This window comes from Nyctereutes procyonoides, unplaced genomic scaffold (genome assembly GCF_905146905.1).
Source record: "Nyctereutes procyonoides isolate TBG_1078 unplaced genomic scaffold, NYPRO_anot_genome, whole genome shotgun sequence".
Lineage (NCBI taxonomy): Eukaryota > Metazoa > Chordata > Mammalia > Carnivora > Canidae > Nyctereutes > Nyctereutes procyonoides.
In genome coordinates, this window is record NW_026575146.1 from 36,457,867 (window position 1) to 36,480,627 (window position 22,761).

Consider the following 22,761-nt stretch of genomic DNA (forward strand, 5'->3'; position numbering starts at 1 on the left):
TTGGTTCCTTCTAAGGGATGTGAGAGAAGACTCTTACGGAGGGCTTTTCCCTATGTCTTCACACAATTTCCCCTCCATACATATCTGTGTCCTGATTTCTTCTTAAAAGGTCACTAATGAAATTGGGTTAGGGCCCACCCTAACAACCTCAGTATATGCATTTTGCATCAGACAAAAAGCATATTACACTAGAAGTCCTTGGATATCATCCTTTCATCTGAGTTCTAACAGAACATGGGAGAGAAATTCATACAATAAACGCAGTTTTGTTTATAATGTTTTTATTTGTTTTTAATCTGTTTTAATTTGTTTTTAATCTGGAAGTACAAGCAGAATGTGAACAATGTGAAAGGGATAAGAGTCAAGATGACTTAAGTTTTTCTTGACACAGGGGCAGAATGATGATGATCCCTGTTCCAGAAGTGAATGAGAGCAGAGATCATGCACAGTTTAGTATATTTCTAAGTTGTGTGTGTCTTCATGTGTGCGCACATGGGCATGCACGTGCAGTTGTTAATCAGCCTTCTTTTTGCTAATTTTAAAAGCTTTTTAGGGCAGCCCCAGTGGCTCAGCGGTTTAGCGCCACCGTCGGCCTGGGGTGAGATCCTGGAGATCCGGGATTGGGTCCCATGTCGGGCTCCCTGCATGGAGCCTGCTTCTCCCTCTGCCTGTGCCTCTCTCTCTGTCTCTCATGCATAAATAAATAAATAAAATCTTTAAAAAAAAAGCTTTTTAATTACTAATGAATTAATCCTTTTTCTGACATGTGTGACATATATTTCCCTGTTTCATCATTTGTCTCGACATAGTTGCTAGACCAGGTTCTTTTATTTTTACCAGTGACATCTTGGGAAATTTTTAACTTATGGAAAGATACAAAGGGATAATGTAATAGACATGTTCCTACTTTCCCAAAATATTAACTAAAATTTTGTTAATTTTTCTCCATGCACTCTTTATTTTTTTTCCTTTTATTTATTTCTTTAACTGAGGTACAATTTTAATACTAGTGAAGTGCATTTTTATGTATGAACTGGGTGGATTTTTACATCTGTATTCATATGTACAGATGTAATTTACTACTCAGATTAAGATGAAGAACATTTTCATACCCCTGAAGTTTCCAGATAACTACTGCTCTGCTCTGCAAAGACAACTACTATTCTAACATCATATGTCAGGAAAAAAAGAATAACTCCATTTTTAACCACATATGAATGGAATCATATATAATCTGTACTCTTTTTCAGAGATAGGGGAGGCCTGACTTGCTTCTCTGTACATAACACTGTTGAGATCATCAGTCTTGCTGTGTTTCACTACTTCCTTTTTATTGCTGGGCAGTATTTCATTATATGACTGTATGATGATTTATTTGCTTGTTCTTTTGTTGGTGAGTTTTTCACTTGTATTTTTTCATTTGAGGACTATTATGAATAAAGCCACTGTGAACTTTCTTTTGTGTCTCTTGGTATATCTTCATTTCTTTTGGTTCTACCTAGAAATAGAATGGCTGATTCATAGAATGAACATATGTTCAGCTTTAACATATACAACAATTAGCTTCTAAAGTGCTTGAACCAGTTAATACTACCAGTGTTCTGGCTATACCAAATTCTCACCAACACTTGCTACAATCAGTGTTTTTTATTTTAGTCATCCTGAGGCTATATCATGGTCTCTCATTGAAATTAATAGTTTCCTTCTCTGTAATAAATACTAATTGCAAGTACCATATTTGTGTTTTGGCTGTATAGATATTCTTTTATGTAAAATACTTGTTCAGATCTTTATCTTAATTAGATTCTTTGCTTTTATATTGATCAGAGTTTTTTTCTGTATTATCAATACAAGTCATTTGCTAGATGTGTATGTTGCAACTTTTTTGGATTCTGTGGCTTGACTTTTTGGGGTTTTTTGGTAATGTCTTTTGATAAACCAAGTTCTTAAATTTAATAAAGATCAGTATCAGGTTTTCTTTAATGATAGCTCTTTTTGCATCTGTTTGAAAGCTCTTTCCCTTCTCCAAGATCACACAAATATTCTCCTATGTTCTTAGCAGATGCTTGATTATTTGAGCTTGATCCACCTGCAGTTGTTTTTGTGTATGGTATAAGGTAGTGTCAAGATTCATATTTCCATGTGGATATCCAGTTGCACTAGCACCGTTTGTAGAAAAGACCATCCTTTGTCACTGAATTACAGCAAGGCCTTTGTTGTCAATTAAGTGACTGTGTGTGTGTGTGTGTGTGTGTGTGTGTGTGTATTATGTATTCTACTTCTTTGATCCAATTATTTATCTTTTTCCTGGTACTTCACTGCCGTAATTACTATTGCATTGCATTAAGTCATAAAGTATAGTAGTCGAAGGCCTTAAAATTTTACTTCTTCAAAAACTTTAGTGGCTAATTTAAGTCCTTTGTATTTTCATAGAAATTTCATCAGTTTTCATAAAAACTCTGGCTAGGTAATTTTTCAAAGTAGAGGTGAAGTCTCTTGAGATTTTTCATTAGATTTATTCCTATGTATTTGATCTAATTTGTTTTAGTCTTTTTTTTTTAAGATTTATTTAGAGTGAGCATGCAAGTGTGGGGAGGGGCATAGAGAGAATCATAAGCCAACTGTACGCTGAGCACGGAGCCTGATGCAAGGCTCAATTTCATGACCCTGAGATCATGACCTGACCCTAAATAAGATAAGAGTCAGATGCTCAACCAACAGAGCCACCCAGGCCCCCCATTTTGATACTATTATAAATACTGTTTTTTATTTTTATTTATTTTTTTAAAGATTTTTATTTATTTATCCATGACAGACACAGAGAGAGAGAGAGAGAGGCAGAGACACAGGCAGAGGGACAAGCAGGCTCCACGCAGGGAGCACTATGTGGGACCCGATCCCGGGTCTCCAGGATCACACCCCGGGCCGAAGGTGGCGCTAAACCACTGGGCCACTGGGGCTGCCCAAATACTGTTTTTTAAATTCGTTTTCTAATTGTTGGTTTATTAAAATATAGTGGATTTTTAATATTCTTATATCAAGCTATTTGTTAAATTCACTTATTCTGGTAACTTATTTGTAGATCCTTTTGGATTTTAAGTATGTGCAATCATATCTTTTGCAAATAAAGACATTTTTACTAGTTCCTTTCCAATCTTTATATCTTTAATTTCTTTTTAGCCTTATTCTTGTCTTTCCACTGCAAGGTTGAATACAAGTGATGATAATAGAAATCCTTTTCTTATACTTCAACCCGAGGGAGGAGCTCAATATTTCACCATTGAGTCTGGATTTAACTATAGGATTTTATTATACACCATTTGTTAGAATAAAGAAGTTCTGGGACACCTGGGTGGTGGCTCAGCGATTGGGCATCTGCCTTCAGCTCAGGGCCTGATCCGGGGGTCCCAGGATCGAGTCCCACATCGGGCTCCCTGCAGAGAGCCTGCTTCTCCTTCTGCCTGTGTCTCTGCCTCTCTGTGTCTCTCATGAATAAATAAATAAAATCTTTTTTAAAAAAAGTTCTGTTTTTGGTTTCCTGGGAGTTTTTAATCATACATAGATACTAAACTTTGTGTAATGCTTTTTCTACATCTAGTGAGATCATATCATTTTCTTCCTTTATTCTTTGTTAACAAGGTGAACAATGTTTAACTAATCTTGGATTCCTGAGATAATTCCCACATGGTCATAAAATACTGTCCTTTAATATGTTTCTAGATTCAATTTTTTTATATTTCAGTTTGTATTTTTGAATGTGCATTAGTGGAGAGATAATTGGCCCAAACTTTTCCTTTCATGTAATGTCTTGGTTGAGTTTTGGCATCAATATTATGCTCTCATAAAATGAGTTGGGAAGCAGGTCCTCATTTTCTTTTCTCTGGAAGAGTTTTAAGATTGCTGTTATTCTTCCTTAGATGTTTGGGAAAATATGCCAATAAAGCAACCTGGCCTTGAGGTTTCTTTGTAGTTGGTTTTTAATTATAAATTCAATTTCTTTAATAAGCATAAGAAAATCTAATCTTATTTTTGTGTTCTTTTTTTTTAGCTTTATGGAGGTATAATTCACATATCATACAATTCATATGTTTAAAGTATACAGTTCAGTGGATTTTTAGTTTATTAGCTGTTGTACAGTCATCATCACAATCAATTTTAGAATATTTTTATCACCTAAGAAAACAAACAAAACCAAAAAAAACTGTACCATTAGCTATCACCCCGCCATCCCAACATTCCCTACTCCAGCCAAAAGTAACCACTAATTTTGTCACTATAGATTTGCCTAGTGGGCACATTCAAATAAGTTAAATTGTATATAATATTTGGACTTTGTGACTTTCTTTCACTTAACATAATTTTTTCAAGGTTTCATTGTAAGGATATACTACATTTTATTTATCCATTCATCAACTAATGGACATTTGGGTTGTTTATGTCTTTTGGCTGTTGTGAATAGTACTGCTATTAACATTCAAGACTTGTGTACATGTATACAGGATATGTTTTTCCTTTCCAGTTTTGATTTTTTTTCTTCCCTATATGCTCGGGCTAGAACTTCCAGTGTAATAAATGGAATTGGTTACAGTAGGCATACTTGTCTTATTTTTTATCTTTGGAAGAAAACATCCTGTCTTTTAGCATTATGTATGATGCTAGCTCTGAGTTTATCATAACTGCTTTTTTTTTTTTCCAGTAAATTCTACCCCCAATGTCCACAATGAACTCACAGCCCTGAGACCAAGAGTCGCATGCTCTACCAAGTGAGCCAGCCAGGTTTCCCATAAATGCTTTTTTCATTGTGTTGAGGAAGTTCTCTTTTATTCCTAGTTTGTTGAGTGTTTTTCTTTTTTTTATCATGAAAGGGTATTAGATTTTGTTAAATGCTTTTTCTGTAATCAACTGAGATGATCATGTGGCTTAGTTCTTCATTCTATTACTGTAGTATGTTACATAGATTGATTTTCATTCAGTGAGCCACCTTCATATTCCTGGGATAAATCCTACTTAGTCATGGTGTATAATCATTTTAATATACTGCTATTCTATTTGCTTGTATTTTATTGAGGAATTTTGCATCTTATTCATAAAGGATATTGATCCTTAATGCCCTCTTATGATTTGTCTGGCTTTAGTTCAAAGTAACTCATAGAATAAGCTAAGAAGATTCCCTCTTCTATTTTTTGGAAGAGTTAGAGAAGGATTTATGTTAATTCTTCTTAGACATTTGGTAGAATTCATCAGTGAAGCCATCTGGTCCTAAGCTTTTCTTTATTGGGAGGTTTTTAATTACTAATTCAGTCTCCTATGGATCTGTTCATATTTTCTATTTCTTTTTGAGTCAGCTTTAGTACTTTGTATGTTTCCAAGAATTTGTCCTTTTCCTCTAGGCTATCTCATTTGTTGGTATACAATTTTTTATAGTACTTTCTGATAGTCCTTTTTGTTTCTGAAAGGTTGGTAGTAACATCCCCCACTTTCATTTCTTATTTTAGCAAATTTGAGTGTTGTTAAAAGTTCATCAATTCATTTGATTTTTCAAAGAACCAGCTTTGTTCTGTTGATTCTATTGTTATTCTGTTCTTTTTGTTTGTTTGTTTGCCCTAATCTTTATTATTTCTTTCTGCTGGTTTGTTTAGTTCATACTTATTTTTTCCAGTTGCTTAAGGTGTACAATTAGGTTATTGATTTGAGATCTATTTATTTATTTAAAATTTTACCTATTTATTCATGAGAGACAGAGAGAGAGGCAGAGACATGACAGAGGGAGAAGCAGGCTTCCTGCGAGGAGCCTGATGTGAGACTCAATCCCAAGACACTTAACCACAAGCCACCCAGGTGCCTCTAATTTAAGATCTTTTAAAATATAGGTGTTACAGCTATAAATTTCCCCAATAAGTACTGTATTAGCTGTATCCCATGACTTTTGATGTATGTTGTGTTTTCATTTTCATTTGTCTCAAAGTATTTTGTAATTCCGTTGTTAGTATTCTCCAATCTTTTGGGGGTTTCTTTAGAATGTGCTGTTTCATTTCACATATTTTTGAACTTTCCAATTTTCCTTCTCATTGATTCCTTGTTTTTTTATTTTCATCATAGGAGATACATAATTTTAACCTTTAATATGTATTAAGACTTGTTTTGTGACCTAATGTGTAATCTATATTGGAAAGTGTTCATGTGTACTTGAGAAGAATGTGTATGCCACAGGTGTTGGCCTGGGTAGTCTTGTAGATATTTATCTTTGTATCTGTCTTGGTCTAGTTGATACAGTATTAAGTGTGCTTTTCCCATATTAGTTTTCTATTTAGTAGTTCTATCCATTATGAAAGTAGGGCATTAAAATTTACAGCTGTTATTGTTGAAGTGTTTGTCTTTTTAATTATTAGTTTTTGCTTCATGTGTTTGTATTTTAGGTATGTTTATAATTATTATATTGTCTTCATGTATTGATGCTTTTACCATTATAAAGTGTCCTTATTCTCTCCTGTTTTTGCCTTAAGGTCTATTTTGTCTGTTCCTAATATAGGCAGTCCAGGGTTCTGTAAGTTACTGCTTACGTAGTATATCTTTCACCAGTCTTAATTTCAAGCTATTGTGTCTTTAAATGTAAAGTGTCTCTAGCAGACAGTATATAATTGGATAATGGTCTTTTTTTTAATCTATTCTGCCAGTCTCCACTTTTTAATTTAAGTATTTAGCCACTAACATTTAATGTGATTACCAATAAGTAGCATGTATGTCTTCCATTTAGACATTTCTTTTCAGTATATGACAAGTCCTTTTTGTTTTTATATTTCAGTATTTTTACTTTTTTATTGAACTAGTATTTCCTAGTGTACCATTTTATTATTTTCCTAGTGTACCATTTTAATTACCTTGTGACTTTACTACATTTTTTTCCATTAGTTGTTATCTTAATGCTAACATCTTAACCATGACTTAATAACCAGTCTTATTCAGATGAATACCAACTTATAATTTCAAGAATATTCTAAGTCTTACTTTTTTAAGTATTTTTTTTTTAATTTATGATAGTCACACAGAGAGAGAGAGAGGCAGAGACATAGGCAGAGGGAGAAGCAGGCTCCATGCACCGGGAGCCTGATGTGGGATTCAATCCCGGGTCTCCAGGATCGCGCCCTGGGCCAAAGGCAGGCGCTAAACCGCTGCACCACCCAGGGGTCTCTAATTTCAAGAATATTCTAAAACCTTCCTCCTCTATAGTTCCATCCCCTTCTTCTTTGTGCTGTTATTATCTAAATTACATTTTTATGCATTGTGTGAGATTTTTAATTACTGCTTTATGCAGTTTTCTTGAAATCATATAGGAGAAAAATAAATACCAAAAAAATATGCTTATAGAGCCCTTTGTATTTTCAGCTGTGTAGTAACTTTTACCTACATAGTTTTCTTTATTCATACTGATTTGAGCTATTATCCAATGCATTCTCATTACAAAGTGAATGACTTCTCTGTTAATATTTCTTATATGGCAGGTGTACTAGTGACAGATTTTCCCAGTCCTTGTTTATTTGGGACTTCCATAATTTCTTCTTCACTGTTGCCGAATGTTGAAGTCTTGATTGATAGACTTTCCTTTCATCCTTTAAAATTTGTTATACCACTGTCTTCTGGTCTCCCCAGTTTCTGATGACAAATCAACTATTAACTTTATTCAGGAGCATTTAGAAGTGATAAGTCAGTTCCCTTTTGCTGCTTTCAAGATTCACTCTGTTTTTCTGCCCCTTTTCCTCTCTCCTCCTCCTCCTTTCATGTGGATATTGCTGTATTTGGATATTTGATTTTTTCCCCACAGGTCACTGAGGCTTTTTGTTCATTTTCCCTGCTTTTAACTTTCTGTCCTCAGATTGTATCATCTCACTAGGTTTATATTCAAAATTGGTTCTTCATGTTCAGATCTACTGTTAAGACTTCTAGCGAATTTTTCACTTCTATTACTGCATTTTCATATTTCAGATTTTAAATTTTCAAATTCTGGGGACGCCTGGGTAGCTCAGCGGTTGGGCATCTGTCTTTGGCCCAGGGCGTGATCCCGGAGTTGGGGGATCGAGTCCCACATCAGGTTCTTTGCGTGGAGCCTGCTTGTGTCTCTGCCTTTCTCTCTCTCATAAATAAATAAAATCTTAAAAAAAAAAATTTCAAATTCTGTTATTTCAGAATTTCAGCTTGCTTTTTCATCATATATATTATTTTCTGTCTATATGTATCCTTTATTCTGTGAAAATGTGTTCTTATACCTTTTTTTGTTTTTTTAGGTACGGTTTTCTTTAGTTATTGGTATATATTTAAGTTTATTGAAAGTCTTTGTCTAGTAAGTCCAGTATCTGGACTTCCTCAGAGACAGTTTCTACACTGTTTTATACATAGTTTTGGGTTTGTTTTTTCTATGTATGTACCATACTTTTTCATTTATTTGTCTTAATTTTTGTTGAAAACTTGACATTTAAAATATACTGTGTTGATTTATCATCATATTATCACTCTACCACAGCTGTCATTTGTTTAGTGACTCTGTTGAATGGATTCTGTACAACCTATATTCTTTGTCATGTCTGGCCACTGAAGTCTCCACTCTATTAGCTAAATAGTCAGCTAATAATTGGACAATGATTTCCTTAAGGACATGTAACCGGTAAGGCTCTAATCTTTGCCAAGATGTATATGTTGGGGCATCCCTTCAACAGTTAGCCTGGCATTTACTATTTTGTATTCACCTTCACTTTTCACAGAGCCTCAAGGTTAATGAGAAGCAAGTTTAGTACTTTCTCATAGCCCAGGGCATATGTGCCACCTTGTAGATTCCCAGAGAGATGTCTGAGCTTTTCAAAGCCCCTTCTGTATATATCATGCTTCAGCTTTTCCTTTTAAGCTTTTTAATTAGACTGTTGTTTCCTTTAATTGTTACAAACTGCCTGAGAAAGCTATGATGGTAAACAATATCTCATGAGTTTTTTTCTTTCTTAACTAATGTCATGCTCCCCAGAGAAAATGCTGTTTGCAGTGGGCAAGCTTTGAGTTATGTGAAATGAAGACAGCTATATGAGTGGGATGTTCCAGGGAGCTACAAGACAAGTCAAATAATGACAGTTCTCTGAGGCTTATCTTCTAATTTAACCTCAGTTTTAGGCACTAAGAATTTACATCTCACCATTTAGATGCTTTATTACTTAGGAGAGATAAAGTAGATGGGTCTGGGCAACATTTGAAAACTATGTGCAAGGGGACACAACCAATACATTAAGTTATTTGTTGTTGTTGTTGTTTAATAATAAATTTATTTTTATGGGGTTCAATTTGCCAACATACAGAATAACAATTGCCAACATACAGAATAACATCCCGCCAAGTGCTCCCCTCAGTGCCCGTCACCCATTCACCCCCACCTAGCGCTCTCCTTCCCTTCCACCACCCCTAGTTCATTTCCCAGAGTTAGGAGTCTTTATGTTCTGTCTCCCTTTCTGATATTTCCTACCCATTTCTTCTCCCTTCCCTTCTATTCCCTTTCACTATTATTTATATTCCCCAAATGAATGAGAACATATAATGTTTGTCCTTCTCCGATTGACTCATTTCACTCAGCATAATACCCTCCAGTTCCATCCACATTGAAGCAAATAGTGGGTATTTGTCGTTTCTAATGGCTGAGGAATATTCCATTGTATACATAAACCACATCTTCTTTATCCATTCATCTTTCAATGGACACCGAGGCTCCTTCCACAGTTATTTGTTTTATTGACCTTTCTCTAAATAAGCAATATATCTATATATATATGAGTGGATTTAAGCATTGACTATTATTTCCCTACACTAGCAAGTAGCACATGGGGCAGGAAAGGACTTCCTTGAATTTCTCCCCAGTCATCTCTGTGAACAGACTAGGTTCCTGGAGAAAAGCTAGAAATCACACTATGTCTGTGACACACACCACCTCCTCAGGGACTTCATACTCTAACATTTGTGCACATGTGGCTTTTAGCAGGTTCTTAATATTTTTCTAGCTTTATCTTTCTTTCATATTATATGAAGTTTGGTAGCATATGGTCCAGTAAACAGACAAGCAGGTCCTGATTCTCCCTACAGATACCTGTCTCTCTCCTGATTCAAATTGTTTGTTAAGCCGTTTCATTTCTCTGATGAATTAAAAAAAAAAACAAAAACCTTCATTTTTCAATCTGCCTACCTTTGCTTTTATTGTAAGGATGATAGTTTTGCTCTTTTCAGCTCTCTACATCTGAGCTAAAACCCAAAGCTACACTGTATGATTGTAGTCTTTTCTAATTTAATGAGACTTACTGTTTTTATTTCCAATACGCAAAATGCACCAGAAAATGATTTCTTATAATTAGGTTATCCTATATGTTTCAGTTACTCAAATTGTTATTTATATCATTTAAACCTTCTGTACCAGTGATCAGCAAACTTCATCTGTAAATGTCAGATAGTAGGCTTTATGGGAGATACGGTCTTTTTGGAAATATTGAACTCTATGGTTTAATGCTGTGGCAGTCATAGATAATATATAAACAAATGAATGTGACTGTGTTCCAATAAAATCTTACTTACAAAACAAAACAAAACAAAATGAGCAGACCAGATTTTCCCTCTTGGCTGCTGCTGACCCCTTTCTAAATCTCTATTGGTGTTTTCAGTCAGCTTGCCCTGTGAGTTGTGTTAAAATTATTTATAATTAATTATGGATCCATCTCTCATTTCTATCAACTTTGTTTATATATAGTTGATTCTCACTATTCTCAGGGGTTTTCTATAAAATTGCTGTGATCACTAAATTAGCAAATACTGAATCATTGCTTCTAGAGGAAAGACAAGGTTAAGTTCTTGTGTTTCTAGTCACATTTTGGTCAACCATTCAACATACAACCTTGTTTTCTGTGTGTTTCTGTTTACAAATATCTTATTTAATATATTATTTCATGAATAAGGACTACAACTAAGAGCAGCATAATTAATTCTCAAAATTTATCTAACACCCTTGATCTCTCTAAGGCATATCACAACCTTCTTGCACTCAGGAATACTAGACAGCATATCTGCATTACATGGGTGGAGGAGCATTTTAAAAATGAAAACACCAAGCAAAAGCACAAAAATGCAAAGAATATGATAAATAGATTGCAAAACAAACATTTGACAAAGCATTATCCTGTTCAGCTCCAGCTGGGAAAATGTGTTGGACACTCAAATTTTTTACCTTTCTCCAAGTGTCCATAAATATTACAAAGTCATGAGTATTGAGGTTAGTAGTATATTTTAGTGAAGTGAATTTACAGATACAGCACCTGCAAATAATGATAATTGACTGTATTTAGAAGCTAAGTTTTCAAATGCATAACAATTTATGTTTCTTACATCTTCTGTTAAAAGGATCATAAATAGTTACCATTTTATTTTTTTTTAAGATTTTATTTATTTATTCATGAGAGACACACACACAGAGAGAGGCAGAGACACAGGCAGAGGGAGAAGCAGGCTTCATGCAAGGAGCCTGACGTGGGACTCAATCCCGGGTCTCCAGGATCACACCCTGGGCTGAAGGCGGCGCTAAACCACTGAGCCACCCAGGCTGCCCAGTTACCATGTTTAATGATAATTTCTTACTCTTATTGTTTTCATAGTAACATAACCACACCAACTTTCTTTTGACTGATAATTATGTATATTTTTTCTATCTACATATATCCCTCTCTGTTAATTGTGTTTTCTCTGTTGTTTTTAGTCTTTCCTTTAATTGATTGGATAGTCCAAAAGTTGGCAAATCTTGTCTGTAATGGGTCAGATAGTTTTGATAGTCATAAGGTCTCCAATAGAATTACTAGACTCTGTGGTTACAGCACAAAAACTACCATGAACAGTACAGAATGATTGGGGTGGGTGGGTGGCTATGTTGCAAGAAAACTTTATTTATTTATTTTTTTTTAATTTTTTTTTTTATTTTTATTTATGATAGTCGCAGAGAGAGAGAGGCAGAGACACAGGCAGAGGGAGAAGCAGGCTCCATGCACCGGGAGCCCGACGTGGGACTCGATCCCGGGTCTCCAGGATCGCGCCCTGGGCCAAAGGCAGGCGCCAAACCACTGCGCCACCCAGGGATCCCGAAAACTTTATTTATTAAAGAAGTGGCAAGCTAGATTTGGCCACAGGTCATAATCTGTTGACTCTTACCCTAGAATATGCCCAGGGTAGATATTAGGGTGTTGGATAAAAATTGTAGGAAATTTATCATTTTTGCTTAAAAATTTTTTTAAAACAAAGTTTAATATACTTATAGTATGTGCAGAGAACTCATAAATATATAGAAATTAAGTTATAAACATGTTTACTCATTGAATACCTCCAAAATATAAGTTAGATTCAAAATAAGCATTCTTTATATTCATTTTTTAAAATATTTTATTTATTTATTCATGAGAGACACAGAGAAGCAGAGACATAGGCAGAGGGAGAAGCAGACTCCCTGTGGGGAGCCCAATATGGAACGTGATCCCAGGACCCCAGGATCATGAACTGAGCCAAAGGCAAATGCTCAATGAGCCACCCAGGCACCCTATTCATTTGTTTTAAATTATTTACAGTAAAGTTAAGAATTGTTTTTATGAGTATGTCACCTAATTTTGAACCCTTCAGATTGAACAGAAGTGTACTGTTACAGGCATCAATATCATTCAAGGATGTGACTGTGGAATTCACCCAAGAGGAGTGGCAGCAAATGGGTCCTATTCAAAGGACCCTATATAGAGATGTGATGCTGGAGAACTACAACAACCTAGTCTCAGTGGGTGAGCATATAAATATAACTTACCCTCATCACACCATATTGAAGGCATTTCCTTTTTATGCACTAATATATATGAATACTTTATATTTTAATGTCATTGAGGCATTTCATTCAAGAGTATAAAATTAACTAAGCCTCTTGAGAAATAAGAGGAGTTGTCAACTCCACATGATGATTTTAAATCAGGATCTTCAAGGTGCTACTTCTGAAGCTGTATCTTTTTACAATTAAGAAACCAAAAGCTCAAAAAAAAAGAAAAGAAAAGAAACCAAAAGCTCATCATCTGTCCTAAGTACTCCATTGTTCTCTGTCTACAGGGAACTGCATTTTTAAACCAGCAGTAATCTTCAAGTTGGAGCAAGGAGAGGAGCCTTGGTTGTTGGAGGAAGAATTCTCAAACCAGAGCCACCTAGGTGAGTTACTAAGCACTAGCAGACAGAATTCTCTTGGGGTATTTAAAACTCCAGAAGGGGGATCCCTGGGTGGCGCAGCGGTTTAGCGCCTGCCTTTGGCCCGGGGCGTGATCCTGGAGACCCGGGATCGAATCCCACGTCGGGCTCCCGGTGCATGGAGCCTGCTTCTCCCTCTGCCTATGTCTCTGCCTCTCTCTCTCTGTGTGACTATCATAAATAAATTTAAAAAAATTAAAAAAAAAATCATATCCTTTGGAGCACTTCAGTGGCTCAGTTGGTAGAGCATGCAACTCTTGATTTCAAGGTCTTGAGTTCAAACCCCACACTGGGCATAGAGCCTACATATATACATACATACGTAAAATACATGAACTCCTCATATCAAATTAAAGTGTGGAAATTTAGGATGAGATGATCAGGTTCACTTACCATTGAATTTTGATAAAATAAAGGTACCAAAGCAGAATTGAGCAGCAAATCTAATTTAGTTGCAAGAAGGATTTTCCTTTTGTCGTTTTATATTTGTTTGTACTTCCATGACTTACTACTATGAGATGGATTAGATCCTGAGCTGCTTCATTTAATCATGAGGAAAGTTGAAATCAATTTTGATTTGATGTTGAAGGATTGAATAGAAATAAGAGATATCAAATTGGAAGTAGTAGACTCTTGAGTAGTCTATCAGTATATCCTAGATAGCATAGGACTATAATATATTTCCTCAAAGCAAACTCTTTCCCTGTTGGTCCTAATCTATCAGTGTTCATTATCTCCTAATTATTTTGTTGCTGAACTTAAGTTTATATAGTTTTGTTGTCTTCATCCCATTATCTGGTTTTCCTGTTGCTCAAAATAACCACTCCTATAAAGTCTAATTTCTATTCTTTCTCCACCTCAGTTGGAAGGGCAACTTATCACAATCCAAATACAGATAGGTATTTATTACCAGTTTCCTCTCTCATTTTCACTATACCAATAAGTTTTTTAAAGAAGGGTGAGGACACACACACACATAAATTATTTAATCTTGGAAAACGAAAAAAACAAAATGCAATATAGGTTATTTGTCTGTAGGTCCCACCCATAATAAATGTAAGATTCTTAAGATGTTTTCAATTTATCTCTGTTTTAGAAGATTACAGTGATGATGACCTGATGAAGAGGAACAAGAAAATCAAAGATAAACACTTGCAGGAATTAATATTCATCAATAATAAACCATTGACTGGAAAGGAAGAGGAAGTTTGGGGAAAACAATTTAATCTGCACATAGCTCCTATTTCAACAAAAATGTCCCATAAATATGACTCATGGGGAGTAAATTTGCAAAAAATTTCCCAATTTGTCATTAATAGTAGAGCTTACCTAACCAAAAAAACAAATTGCAATAGTGTATGTGAAAATTTGTCTTTCAAAATTAAGTTTGAGAGAACTCATACTGGAGAGGAATTTTATGAATATAATAAAAATGGGAAAGCTTTTAGTTATAAGGAAAATCTTCCTGAGAATCAAAAGTGTCAAACGTTGGAGCAAGGTTTTAAATATAATGGAATTGGAAAAGCCTTCTATGATGAGGCTACTTGTGTTACACATAAGAGTATTCATACAAGAGAAAAATCCTATAAAGATGATGAATGTAGGGAAAACAAAAAAACAACTATCTTTGACTGTAAAAGAACTGGGATAGAGGAGAAATACTCTCCTTTTAACCAATATGGGAAATCCATCTGTGAGAAGTCAGCTCTTAAGGAATATAGTAAGTTTAACATGGCTATGAAACAAAATGAATGTAATGCAAGTGGAAATAATTTCAACAGGAAGTCACACCTCACTCAACTTCAGAGAATTATCACAGAAGAGAACCCATTGGTGTGTAATGACAGAACACAAACTGAGGATAAATCCTCTGAGTATCATAAAAGCAGGAAATCCTACCAGATATCAGCTCACAAAGTACACCAGAGAACTCACTCTGAGATAAAACCGTATAAATGTAAAGAATGTGGTAAATCCTTCTTTCAAAAAGGACATCTCATTCAACATCAGAGAACTCACACAGGAGAGAAACCATTTGAATGTAATGAATGTGGAAAAACTTTCTCCCAGAAGTCACACCTCAGTACACATTGGAGAATTCACACAGCAGAGAAACCCTATAAATGTAATGAATGTGGGAAAACATTTGTCCAGAAGTCAACCCTCAGGGGACATCAGAGAATTCATACAGGAGAGAAACCCTATAAATGTAGCGAATGTGGGAAAACTTTTGTTCAAAAGTCAACCCTCAGAGATCATCATAGAATTCACACAGGAGAGAAATCTTTTCAGTGTAAAGAATGTGGGAAAACTTTTGGTCAGAAGTCAAACCTTAGAATACATCAGAGAACTCACAGCGGTGAGAAAACATATCAATGTAACGAATGTGAAAAATCCTTCTGGCGAAAAGACCATCTTATTCAACATCAGAAAACACACACAGGAGAGAAACCATTTAAATGTAATGAATGTGGGAAGACTTTTGCCCGGACATCAACCCTTAGAGTGCATCAAAGGATTCATACTGGGGAGAAACCATTTAAGTGTAATGAATGTGGCAAAAATTTCGTCCGGAAGGCGATCCTTAGTGATCATCAGAGAATTCATACAGGGGAGAAACCTTTTCAGTGTAATAAATGTGCGAAAACTTTTGGCCAGAAATCAAACCTCAGAATACATCAGAGAATTCACAATGGGGAGAAATCTTATGAAGGTAATGAATTTGGAAAATTATATAAGAAGTCAACTCTAAATGTTTGCCAGAGAATTCAGGAGGGCGGAAAACCCCATTGATAGAATAACTATGGAAAATCCGTATGGTTGAAGGACCAAGCCATTTGACTCCAGGAAACCCACACAGGAGAGAAACTATATAAATATGAACGTAGGAAGAATTTTATCCAAAAAGCAATCCTGAAAGGATAACAGAGAATACACATAGGCTGATAATTCTTTTAGGATACTATGGAAAGCCCTTTTGAATGAAGCCATGTCCTTTAAATAACTCACACAAAATTTCCAGGTCTCCTTTTGCTCCAAGTAGGGCTTTGGACTGTGGATTTTCATGTTTTATGCCACATCCAGTCATGACAAAAGACCTCGCTGATGAACTACTAGGATGCTAAAAAGAAGAGAGAAAGACTACCAGGTCATAAAGGGAGACTTTGAGAAATCAGTGATTACATAAAGCAAAACAAAATATGGATTATGGAGGTTTCAGAAGATGAAAAGGGAGGGTAGAAGGTTTATTTGAACAAATTATAGCTGAGAACTTCCCTAACCTGGAAAAGGAAGCAGGCTATTCAAGTCTAAGTGGTATAGAGAACCTCCCTAAAAATGAGTAAAAATAGATCAACATTTCAACTTATAATAGTGAAGTGTGTAAATTTCAGAGAGAAAGAGAAAAAAAAATTTTTTTGAGAAAGAGAAAATTCTAAAAGCAGCTAGAAGAGTAGAAACAAGACTGGCAACAGACCTGACCACAGAGCCCTGGCAGGCCAGAAATGACTCACACAATATAGTCAATGTGCTAAATGGGAAAAATTTGTAGCCAAGAATATTTTACCCAGCAAAGCTGCCATTCAGAATAGAAGGAGAGAAGGAGAAGGAAACAAAAGAGTTTCCAAAACAAACAAAAACTAAAGGAATTCATGAACACTAAACCAGCCCGGCAAACACTAAAGATGCTTCAAGTGAAGAGAGAGGTGAAAAGTAACAAAGACCAGAGAGGAACAGAGGCAATTTACAAGAAGGGTGACTTTACAGGTAATACAATGCACTAAATTCATATATTTCAATAATTACTCTGATTATTCATCTATTTCAATAATGATATATATATCATATATTTCAATATGATTATTCATATATTTCAATAATTACTCTGCAAAAATGTTGCATCATAATAAAAGGTGCATAATACAATGCACTAAATTCATATATTTCAATAATTCAATAATAAACCCAAGACTGTAGTAAGAGATGAAGAAAAATGTTGCATCATAATAAAAGGTGCATAATACAATGCACTAAATTCATATATTTCAATAATTACTCTGAAGATAAATGGACAAAATGCTCCAATCAAAAGATGTAGGGCAAGAGATTGGATAAAAAGAATAAGATCCATTAATATGCTGTGTACAAAAGACTCATTTTAGACCTAAAGACACCTCCAGTGAGGTCTCTCATTGAAAGTGAGGGAGTGGAGAACCATTTATCATACTAATGAACATTAAAACAAAGCTGAAGTAGTAACCATCCTTATATCAAACTAGATTTTAAACCCAAGACTGTAGTAAGAGATGAAGAAAAATGTTGCATCATAATAAAAGGGTCTATCCAAAAGAAGATCGAACAATTATAAATACTTATGCCCCTAAATTGGGTGCAGCCAAATATATAAACCAATTAATATCAAAATTAAAGAAACACATTGATAGTAATACAATAATATCAGGGTAGTTTAACACCCCACTCACAGCAATGGATAGATTGTGTAAGCAGAAGATCAAGGAAACTAGGGCTTTGTATGACACACTGGGCCAGAAAGACTTAGATATATTTAGAGCATTTCATCCCAAAGCAACAGAATATACATTCTTCTCAAGTGCACATGGAATATTCTCCAGAGTAGATCACTTATTGGGTCACAAATCAGGTCTCAACTAGTACCAGAAGATTGGGATTATTCCTTGCATATTTTCAGACCACAGTGCTTTAAAACTTGTTATCACTCAGAAGAGAAAATTTGAAAGGAATACAAATATGTAGAAGTTAAAGAGCATCCTACTAAAGAATGAATGGATCAGCCAGGAAATTAAAGAAGAATTTAAAAATACATGAAAACAGGTACTTCAGCACCTTTTGGGATGCAGCAAAGGTGGTCCTCAGAGCAAAGTATATAGTAATACAGGCCTTTCTCAAGAAACAAGAAAAGTCTCAAATGCACAAGCTAATTTCACATGTAAAGGAGCTGGAAAAAGAACAGCAAATAAAGCCTAAACCCAGCAGGAGAAGAGAAATAATAGAAACCAAAAGAACAGTAGAACAGATCTATGAAACTAGGACCTGGTTCTTTGAAAAAATTAATAAGATCAATAAAACCCTAGTTGGACTTCTCTAAAAGCAGAGAGGACCCAAATAAATAAATCATGAATGAAAGAGGAGAAATCATAACAACCACCAAGGAAATATAAACAATTATCAGAACATATATTATAGGCAACTATATGCCAACAAATTAGGCAATCTCGAAGAAATGGATGTATTCCCAGAGACATAAATCGAAGAAATAGAAGCCTTGAAAAGACCCATAACCAGCAAAGAAATTGCAGCAATAAAAAATCTCCCAAAAACAAGAGTCCAGGAACAGCTGGCCTCCCAATGGAATTCTACTAAACATTTAAGAATTAATACCTACCTTCTGAATCTGTTTCAAGAAATAGAAATGGAAGGAAAACTTCCAAACTCACTATGAGACCAGCATTACCTTGATTTCAAAGCCAGACAATTCTGTATGTTGGCAAATTGAACACCAATAAAAAATAAATTTATTATTTAAAAAAAAGAAAAAATAATAAAATAAAATTCCAAAACAAAAAACAAAGCCAGACAAAGACCCCATCAAAAAGGAAAATTATAGACTAATATACCTGGTGAACACAGATGCAAAAATTCTCACCAAGATACTAGTCAGTAAGCGAACAGCACATTAAGAGGATTATTTACCATGATCAAGTGGGATTTATTCCTGGGCTGCAATGGTGGTTCAACATCTGCATTCAATCAATATGATACACCACATTAATAAAAGAAAGGACAAGAACCATATTATCTTCTCAATAGATGCAGAAAAAGCATTTGAAAAACACAGCATCCTTTTTTGATTAAAACTCTCCACAGTGTCGGGACATAAGGATCATACCTCAGTATCATAAAAGCCATATGTGAAAAACCCACAGCACATATCCTCAACAGGAGAAAAACCAAGAAATTTTCCCTGAAGGTCAGGAACAAAGCAGGGATGTCCATTCTCACCACTGTTATTCAACATAGTACTGGAAGCCCTAGCCTCAGCAATCAGACAAGAAAAGGAAATAAAAGACATCCAAATCTGCACAGAAGAAGTGAAACTCTCACTAGTCACAGATAACATGATACTCTATGTTGAAAACCCAAGAGATTACCCAAAAATTGCTAGAACTCATAAAGCAAGCCAGCAAAGTGGCAGGATATAAAACAAATGCAGAAATCAGTGGCATTTCTATACACTGAGACAGAAGAAAGAGAAATGAAGGAATGATCTCATTTACAATTGCATCAAAAACCATACGATACCTAGGAGTAAAGTTAACCAAACAGGTAAAGGATCTATACTCTGAAAACTGTAGAACATTTATGAAAGAAAATGAGGAAGATTCAAAGAAATGGGAAAATACTCTATGTTCATGGATTGGAAGAACAATTATTGTTAAAATGTCTGTGCTACCTAGAGCAATCTTAACATTCAATGTACTTCCAGCAAAATACCATCAACAGGTTCATCCGAGTGGCTCAAACAACTGTCTTCAGCTCAGGTCATGATCCCATGGTCCTGGAATCCAGCCCCAGAGAGTCTGCTTCTCCTTCTCCCTCTGCCCCTCCCCCTGGCTCATGCTCTCTCTCACACACTCTCTCTCAAATAAATAAAATCTTTTTTAAAATACCATCAACAGGGATCCCTGGGTGGTGCAGCAGTTTGGCACCTGCCTTTGGCCCAGGGCGCGATCCTGGAGACCTGGTATCGAATCCCACATCGGGCTCCCGGTGCATGGAGCCTGTTTCTCTCTCTGCCTGTGTCTCTGCCTCTCTCTCTCTCTTTGTGTGACTATCATAAATAAATAAAAATAAAAGAAACTATAAAATACCATCAACATTTTTCACAGAGCTATTAGAAATAATCCTAAAATTCATATGGAACCAGAGAAGACCCTGAATAGCCAAAGGAATGTTGAAAACCAAAGCTGAGGGCATCACAATGCCAGATTTCAAGCAGTATTACAGAGCTATAATCATCAGACAGTGTGGTACTGGCACAAAAACAGACACATAGGTCACTGGAGCAGAGTAGAGAACCCAGAAATGGGCCCTCAACTCTATGGTCAACTAATATTCGACAGAGCAGTAAAAAATATGCACTGGGAAAAGGACAGTCTATTCAACAAATGATATTGGGCAAATTGGACAGTCACGTGCAAAAGAATGAAACTAAACCATTCTCTTACACCAGATACAAAGATACACTCAAAATGGATGAGAGACCTAAATGTGAGACAGGAATCCATCAAAATCCTGGAGGAGAATACAGGCAACAACCTCTGTGACCTTGGCCACAGCAACTTGTTGCTAGACATGTCTCCAGAGTCAAGGGAAACAAGAGCAAAAATGAGCCACTGGGATTTCATCAAGATAAAAAGCTTCTGCACAGCAAAGGAAACTATCAGCAAAACTAAAAGACAACCTACAGAGTGGGAGAAGATATTTGCAAATGACACATCAGATAAGGGGCTAGTATCTGTAGCCAAAATCTATAAATCTATAAAGAACTTCTCAAACTCAACACCCAGAAAACAAATAATCCAGTCAAGAAATGGGCAGAAGACATGAACAAACATTTCTCCAAAGGAGACCTGCATATGGCCAACAAGCACATGAGAAAATGCTCCACATCACTTGCCATCAGGGAAATACAAATCAAAACCACAGTGAGATACCACCTCACACCAGTGAGAATGGCAAACATTAACAACTCTGGAAACAACAAATGTTAGTGAGAATTCAGAAAAAGGGGAACCCTTTTGCACTATTGATGGGAATTCAAACTCTGGAAAAGCCACTCTGGTACAGCCATTCTGGAAAACAATGTGGAGGTTCCTTGAAGATTTAAAAATAGAGCTACCCTATAACCCAGCAATTGCACTACTGGGTATTTACCCCAAAGGATACAAACATAGTGATTTGAAGGGACACCTGCACTCTAATGTTTATAGCACAATAGGCAAAATATGGAAAAAGCCCAGATGTCCATTGACAAATGAATAGATAACAAAGTAGTGGCATATATATATATATATATATATATATATATATATATATTAGAATATTATCCAGCTTTCAAAAATAAGGAAATTTTATCATTTGCAACAACATGGATGGAACTGGAGGGTATTATGCTAAGTGTAATAAGTCAGTCAGAGAAAGACAATTATCATATGATCTCACTCATAAGTGGAATTTAAGAAACAAAATAGAGGATCATAGGAGAAGGGAGGGAAAAATAAAATAAGACAAAATCAGAGAGGGAGGTAAACCAGAGACTCTTAACTATAGGGAGCAAACTGAGGGTGGCTGGAGGGGAGGTGAGAAGAGGGTATGGGGTACCTGGGGGATATGTCATTAAGGAGGGCATGTGATATGATGAGCACTGGGTGTTATATGTAACTGACAAATAACTAAATTGTACCCATGAAACTAATAATGCAGTATATGTTGTGTTTAAAAACAAAAAACAAACAAACAAAAAAAGTAAAAGACCATCCCAGGGGATCCCTGGATGGCTCAGTGGTTTAGCACCTGCCTTTGGCTCAGGGAGTGGTCCTGGAGTCCCGGGATCGAGTCCCACATCAGGCTCCCTGCATGGAGCCTGCTTCTCCCTCTGCCTGTGTCTCTGCCTCTCTCTCTCTCTCTCTCTCTCTCTCTCTCTCTCTCTCTGTGTGTGTGTGTGTGTGTGTCATGAATAAATAAATAAATATTTTTTTAAAGACCATCCTGTGAAGTTTTCATTTCAGATATTGTACTTTTCATTTCTTGGATTTCCACTTTGTTCTTTCTTTCCACTTCTCTGTGTACAGCTTGCATCTTTTTACGCATTATAGGCTTTTCCATATATCCTTGGACATGTTTATAAATACTTTCACTGCCCCTTATCTGCTAATTCCAACATCTTGATTCTTTTGGCTGTTTTTTTTTTCTTAATTATGGGTTATACTGTTCCTCTTTTACATACCGCATAATTTTTTAGCCTATGCTGGACATTTTGTGTGATATATCACAAGGAGTCTGGATTATGTTGTCATCCTTTAAAATATGTTGTTCTGGCCTCCTTTTAAATGACTGATAAATCCTTTTGATCTCTTCAGGTTTGGTTTTATTCTTGATTAAGACAGGCTTATGTGTTTTCATCCCGACAGCATGGCCTTTTCTCAGTGTGGTCCATATTGCTAAGGTGTGGCATTTCTGGACATCAACTAAATGCCTTGGGTCCTCAGAGAGGTCTCTCTTCTTTTTTATTTTTTTAAAGATTTTATTTATTTATTCATGAGAGAGAGAGAAAGAGAGAGGCAGAGACACAGGCAGAGGAAGAAGCAGGCTCCATGCAGGGAGCCCCACGTGAGAGTCGATCCCGGGTCTCCAGGATAACACCCTGGGCTGAAGGCGGCGCTAAACCGCTGA

At 35.8% G+C, this 22,761-nt stretch overlaps 1 protein-coding gene across 6 annotated transcripts in view; it reads left to right on the forward strand.

Moving 5' to 3' along the window:
• Positions 1-21,360, forward strand: part of ZNF510 (zinc finger protein 510) — a 35,373-nt gene extending 14,013 nt beyond the window's left edge. For 4 of the 6 annotated variants that reach the window (XM_055311480.1, XM_055311481.1, XM_055311483.1 and 1 more), the window contains 3 exons: positions 12,695-12,821; positions 13,138-13,233; positions 14,366-21,360. In XM_055311480.1, coding sequence (XP_055167455.1) covers positions 12,695-12,821; positions 13,138-13,233; positions 14,366-16,062 — 1,920 coding nt within the window. In that variant the 3' untranslated portion in view covers positions 16,063-21,360. Of the gene's footprint in view, positions 1-4,696; positions 4,764-8,477; positions 8,657-12,694; positions 12,822-13,137; positions 13,234-14,365 lie in introns of those variants that run through there. The other 2 variants (XM_055311482.1, XM_055311485.1) reach the window with 2 other exon arrangements.
• The last annotated feature ends 1,401 nt before the right edge of the window (positions 21,361-22,761 follow it).